This window comes from Ammospiza nelsoni, chromosome 8, assembly GCF_027579445.1.
Source record: "Ammospiza nelsoni isolate bAmmNel1 chromosome 8, bAmmNel1.pri, whole genome shotgun sequence".
Lineage (NCBI taxonomy): Eukaryota > Metazoa > Chordata > Aves > Passeriformes > Passerellidae > Ammospiza > Ammospiza nelsoni.
In genome coordinates this window covers 15,794,578-15,800,754 of record NC_080640.1, presented here as the reverse complement: position 1 = coordinate 15,800,754, position 6,177 = coordinate 15,794,578, and the positions used below count along the sequence as shown (strand labels likewise).

Genomic DNA, 6,177 nt, shown 5'->3' with positions numbered 1-6,177 from the left:
TCCTCCTCCAGCCCGCGCCCCTCTGCGGCCCCCCAAGGTCAGGGCGACTCGGGGGTAAACACCACGCTTCCAGCCCGGGCTTGCCAGCCAGGTTTTCCTCCTCCCGCCACAGAGCCCGTTCCGTGTGGGCAAAACCAAAATGCGGGGTGAGAGGCTGAAACACAGCAAAAAAATACAGCAGAGAGCCCACACGAGACTCCTGCAACCGAGGGTGCCCAGAAAGCTGCGAGGTGGCTGATGGCTGGCACAGTACTGAGGGAAAGGCGCTTACAACACACCTGGCAAAGGAGAAGTTTGGGTTTTCTCCTGCCAGTAACTGGACGGCCAGAGTGGCGAGTGTTGCAGAGTTTAGGTTTATTTCACAGATATGTCCATCAAAAATTAAATACCAGGTTTTGCCTTTTTTTTTTAAACACTGAACAAATATGTACAAAATATGAACAATGTGAGGTATAAAACCACAAGATTTTTAAAGAAAACTAGTATGTACAGAAGCAGATACGTGTACGATAGGCATTATCTTCCCACGGCCGTATGCTTCACTTATGCCCTGCAGCAAGGCCCTATCACTCCCTGCATTTTTTTCTCAAATATGAAATCCATAAAAAACAGTGCTAGAGATTTTGAAGGAGAAAAATATTTTTTTCTGCAAATTGAACCATCCAAACTGTGAGGCAAAATTCTCAGAAATCTGAGAAGGCACATTTAATCTCACACAAGAAGAAAAAGGAATCTGTCTGACAACTCTACCTGACAAAGGAAGGATGTCTCAGTAGAGAGCACACAAAAGGGTGTGAGTATAAGGCACTTCTTGGGATGGTCAAATCCCTTCCTATTTCACAGAACATGCTTCTCTGCTTACAAAGGGCGTTTATATTAATCTATTTAAAGTACGTTTGTTTACACATATAAAGGGCTTAGTCCTGCAATCCATACTCACTTCCACACTAGTTAAGAGTTTTGCCTGATCACCGACAGCAGCTGATTCAGACCCTCTCCACCACCATGAGTAAGGACAGGGTGCAGGACAATATTCCAGTTAGAACATTGATAATTGTACAAACATATCTTACAAATAATTAAATACAAACCATGGTCCTTTAACCAAATTAGAGATGGCAAAACTGAACTGTTTGCAGAAAGTACATCTTTCTTTCTTTCTTTGCTTGTTATAAAATTAGTCTATTTGGTGATGCTTTTTTCTTTCAATGTAACGGTGAAAGTTTTCTCTTGTAGCACAATATTCTTTCAAACCAGCCCCTGGTAAAGTGCAAGCCGAGTTAGGTCCGCTCTCTGCATGGGACTGTTAGTGGGCAGCAGTGTAATAGCCTTTATCACCTTCAATGTCCACTTCTTGATCAGAGTCCTCAGAGACATCTGACTCCAGGTCCTCGTGTGAGGCTGGTGAGGGGGTGTACTGTGAGCCATCCAGAGAGACCTCCTTACCCTTCTGCTCGGGGCTCTGGCAGCTCTCCGGCCTTTGCTCACTGTGACTGTCAGCACCTTCTACTTCTTCTTTTTTGGTGACCTGGGGGTTCTCCTGCAATGAAAGAATCCTGCTTGGCACAGAACTAGAGGCCACAGAGACAGGAGGCCAGGGAATTCCAGCTGTGCTGTGTGGGAAAACCACCTTGCAGAAAAAGGCAGGTGTCCTGCTGCCTCCCTGGGCCTCCTGCCTATAAACCTGCCCGAGTGGGACCGGGCCGGGCGAGGGCTCTGATCCCACTCCCTCACAGCCACAGGGGCTGCTGCCGTGAATAGGGCTCCCTGGCGATGGTTATCGCAGCCACTTCAAAAGAGTCAGGAGCTGCTGGAGCCCAGGAACCTCTGAACTTTTGTCTTTAGCAAAGCAAATGTTTATTATGAGTCTACAAACACCGACACACAGCTTCCTCCTGCCCTGATCTTTCTTTAATTACACCCGACAGCAAGAGGAGGGAGGTTGAATCCATCAGTGGTCCAAAAGCAAATGGAAAAAAACTACCAATTAAGCTAAAACTCAACATTAAAACACTCACCACTAAAACCAAATCAAACCCCTGTTTGTGAAGGCAAGAGTAGCCCTATGTTGGCTCCTGTCTGGAGAGCCCAGTCCCCTAAGGGGGCACGAAATGCTATGTGAAAGAAAAAGCAGGCAGGGACACGTACCCATGATATAACTGTGCGGGCTTGGAGAAATGGATGCGACTGAATGAAAAGGAGGAAATGACTTAAAATGGCCGAGATCCCAAGCAAGCTCTCCGGACACTGCGGCATGGGCCGGGCCCTAGGCGGCCTCTTGCCAGAATAATAGAACTTTATTAAAAAATCAACTGAAGATTGAGTTAAACTCAGGTGAAGGTCACAGAACAGATTCATCTAGAGCACCGTACCGTGATTAGTTTACTTTTCTTTTTACTTTTACATTAAAGGCAAATCTGCCAGTAAACTGTGTGCATCCATGTCACATTAGCTGAAGCCAGACTCAGGTCAAGATGTTGGAATTTTTCAAAAATATTTGAGCCAAGGGACCTCAGTTTTGCTGAGTTCCTATGTGCCATAAAAATCCCTAAATAATTACCTGCTTGAGCATGATTTCTAAGGGAGGGGAAACTGCTTTAACTTCTTAGGCTCATGCATTGTAACTGCTTGTGAAAGGAAGGTAAAAACTACTCAATTTTCCATGTGGCTCGTCAAACCAAACAAGGTGTTTGTACCTGCTTTCTCCTTTGTTAGCAAAATACATCAACTTGTGTTTATCAAAAGAGGGCATTTTAAAACACCAGTTAATATTCTCCCAAAAAACTGCCTAGGTAATTTACTGACAATTACTTATCTTCTCCACGTTAATTGGCTAAACAACATATGGGTTTACAAAACAATTACCCTGGAGTTTTAATAGGTGGTGTGTGAAAGACGGGCATAATTGATATAGGAACTGCATTAGAAGCTTTTAACGTTAGTGCTGCCTGAACGAGCCCTCACGGATTCCAGCATGACTATTTGTCTTTTTAATCAAGGTGAAGAGGTTAAACAGCCTTTCAGATGACTTCTGCATACAACCTGGAATAGGCGAGCACGGCGTAAGATAAGACAATTAAAATACTTATTTCTATAGAAACAGAAACATCTCCCTACCTGCTTTAGACGCCTCCATTTGGCTCTACGATTCTGAAACCAGGTTTTGACCTGAGCAACGACAACAAGAAAAGGTGCAGGGTAGTCTTGGAGCCAGTTAGTGCCCAGAGCCTTTCCCAAGCCACAAGCAAAAAGCAAGAACCCGTCAAAGACCCCTTCCCGCCGACCCTGAGCCGGCCAGGTCCCGATGCAGCGACAGCAGCTGCATGGCAGGGCCTGGAGCGAAAGGGAAGGGGCGCGGTTCCCCGGGGCGCGGGCATGGCCTCACCTGCCTCTCGCTGAGCTGCAGCATCTTGGCCAGGCGCTTCCTCTCCGGCGGGGAGAGGTATTTCTGCGTCTCGAACTTCTTCTCCAGCTCGATGGTCTGGTCGTTGGAGAAGCGGACCTGCCCCCCCTTCCTCTTGTGCAGCGGCCGCTGGATGAAGGGGCTCCAGAGCAGCGGCTTCCCTGCAAAGAGAGGCAGAGAGCCGAGGGTCACCGCCGGCCACGGACACGCGGGACTGGGGAGCCCCTGCCCAGCCCCGGCCAGGCCTGGGAGCGTGCCGGGTCTAGGCTCGCTAATTTCCTTCGCCTGATTTTATTTCTCTCAGTTCCTACTCTGATCTTTCCCCTCTCTGATTTTTTCCCCTCCGCCAAACGGAGAGACCGGTTAAAGTCACTTTACGGGCTTTGGCAACATTTCCGTCAATGTGTTTCCTGTTGGTCTATCTCGCAAAGAAAGAGACCAAAAAAAAAAAAAAAAAAAAAAAAAAAAAAAAAGACCTTTGCTTCCTTCTGCTCTTTCACTGCGATGTCCTAAAGAAACCGTCTCCCGGGTCCCTGTGGAGAGCGGGGACATCGCGGGGCTGGGCAGGGGTGATGCGCCGACAGGAGGGCACTGGGTTTCTAGGAAGGAGGGCCCGCATGTCCCCCACCCTCGGCTGGGGCTTTGCCCGCCAGAAGCCGCGGGGCGCCCGCCAGGCTCACCCGGGGCCGGGTGAGGGGCGAGGCGGGGCAGGCAGCGACACGCCGGGGAACCGGCCCCGCTGCGGAGCCGCAGCCGCGTCCCGGGGCAGGAGGCTCCGGCCAGCGCAACTGAGTCACGCTGTTTGTCTTTCGGCCTGCACCCTTTGCAATTTGCTGCATTGTTTTTCGAGATTTTGCTTGCGTCAGGCTTTAGTAATTCTTGTGCAAAACAGACTCAAAAAATAGGAAGCAACTGGTTATTTTAGCTGTCATAAAGTCACATCCCACACAGAGGAAATGAACAATATCAGAAAAACGGATCCCGGCTATCAGAAGTCGAGTGTTTCCTGAATTTGTCTGTATTGAGGATGTCGATAAAGTAATCAGCAATGTGCACGACTCCCGGGGAAGAGCCTGCTTCAGGCGGCCAGGAAAACACTTAACAGCTTCTGAAACCAGATTTACTCCTATCGAGAGCTCAAGGTTTCCTGTATGAACGGAAAGGGTCAGCCTCTTTCATTGCACAAATGTGGTGAGTCAGGTCCAGTTTTGCAATCACTAAGAACAAGTGCTGCAGCCCGGGCACGGGGCTCAGCCCCCGCAGAGGGGTCGCTTCCCGGCCAAAGGCGCGAAGTAACCACCGGGACCCCCGACCCGGCCCGGCCCGGCCCGAGCCGACCCGCAGAGGAACCTCGGGGGCCCCAGCGAGCGGAGCCGGCCTCCCGAGTGTTTTTCAAGTCATCCGCAGGAAAGACTGAGATCTGCCATGCGATCTCCAAGCACAATTAAAACTCCCCACCAAAACCACACGCGACATTACTAAGGACACTCTCAGAGTCACTTGGTTTGAAGGAAAACAAATCTGAGTCACGGCGGCCGCGCACTGTGGTTTCGCTGACAGACCCGGAGCACGGCACGTCCTTAATTTACTGTAAATCAGACGGGGGCCGGAGGGAGCCGGGGGAACACAGAGAAGCGGCGGGGCGGGCGGGAAAGGGGACCGCTTTTGGGCACTTCCCATTTACCCCTGCCCCGACGGCGGGATGGGGACGGGACGAGATCTGCGCCGGAGCCGGGGAGGGCGGAGGGGGGCACATGGCTTACCCAGGGGGTCCTGCCGGATCAGGGCGTGCGCGTAGTCGCCGACGGCGCGGGGAAAGGAGTAGAGCGGCCCGGCGTAGGCGCCCGTGCCATAGGTGGCGGCGAGGTGGTGGGAGAAGGCCGGGTGGACGGGGGTCGGCTCGTAGATGGGGGTCCGGTACGGGGACACCAGGCTGGTGAAGGAGGAGTTGGGCGACGGCAGCGTCGGCGGCGGCGGGGCGGGCAGGGAGTGGGGGGCCGGGGCGGCGGCGGGGCCGCGGCCCAGGATGTCCTCGATGTAGAAGGGCGTGGGGTGCGCGGGCTGGAGCAGCGGCGTGGGCGCGTACAGCGGGACGCCGACGCCCAGGGCCGCCGGCGCCGCGCCCGGAGGCTGGTACTGCATGGCGCGGTCGCCGCCCGCGCACCCCCGCGCCCCCGGCCGCCCCTGCGGAAAGCCGGCCCCGACCGCGGCGGCTGGGTGCTGGCACCGCCGCCGCGGGTTTCTCTGGGCTCGGGTTACCCTTCGATAGGTTTCTATTGGCGCGGGGCGGAGCCCGCGTGGTCTCTGTCCCCTTCCTGCCACGGCGCCGTCTGGCCAATGAGCCCGGCCAGGGAAGGGGGAAACCACCCCCCGCCGGCAATCACTCCCCCGCCTCCCGGAGCGAACTCCCCGCGGCGCCAATCAACCACCGCCGGGGGAGCCCGGGCCGGCGGGGCGCGATCTCTCTCCCGCCGGGCCCCGACGGCACCGAGGCCGCGGCGCCTCCCGCAGCGGTTCTCGCTCCTCTACCGGCGCAGGGCGCAGCCTCAGCGATGCTCGGGCTTCCCCGTGGGGCTGCGCGCTGACCCCTGCAGCGTGGCGCTGGCGCGGCCCAGGCAGGAGGCACGAAGCGGACGGGCACCCCCGCCCGACCCGGGGAGCTCTCCCTTGGAGAAGCCCGCGCTGGCGCTGCGCCTGACTGCGTGCGCCGGGAACGAGTGGGGGAGCGCGTGGGCGGGGGGCAGCACAGGCTCCGGCCCCGTGCCCGGGACAGG

General features: G+C 54.6%; 1 protein-coding gene across 1 annotated transcript; it reads right to left on the bottom strand.

Moving 5' to 3' along the window:
* Nucleotides 1-337: 337 nt before the first annotated feature.
* HHEX (hematopoietically expressed homeobox) lies at nucleotides 338-5,614 on the bottom strand. The gene is made up of 4 exons (XM_059477550.1): nucleotides 5,167-5,614; nucleotides 3,386-3,564; nucleotides 3,118-3,168; nucleotides 338-1,540 (listed from the first exon to the last, which is right to left on the bottom strand). The coding sequence occupies exons 1-4, from the start codon at nucleotides 5,543-5,545 to the stop codon at nucleotides 1,307-1,309; spliced, it is 843 nt and encodes a 280-aa protein (XP_059333533.1). The 5' UTR covers nucleotides 5,546-5,614; the 3' UTR covers nucleotides 338-1,306.
* Nucleotides 5,615-6,177: the final 563 nt, after the last annotated feature.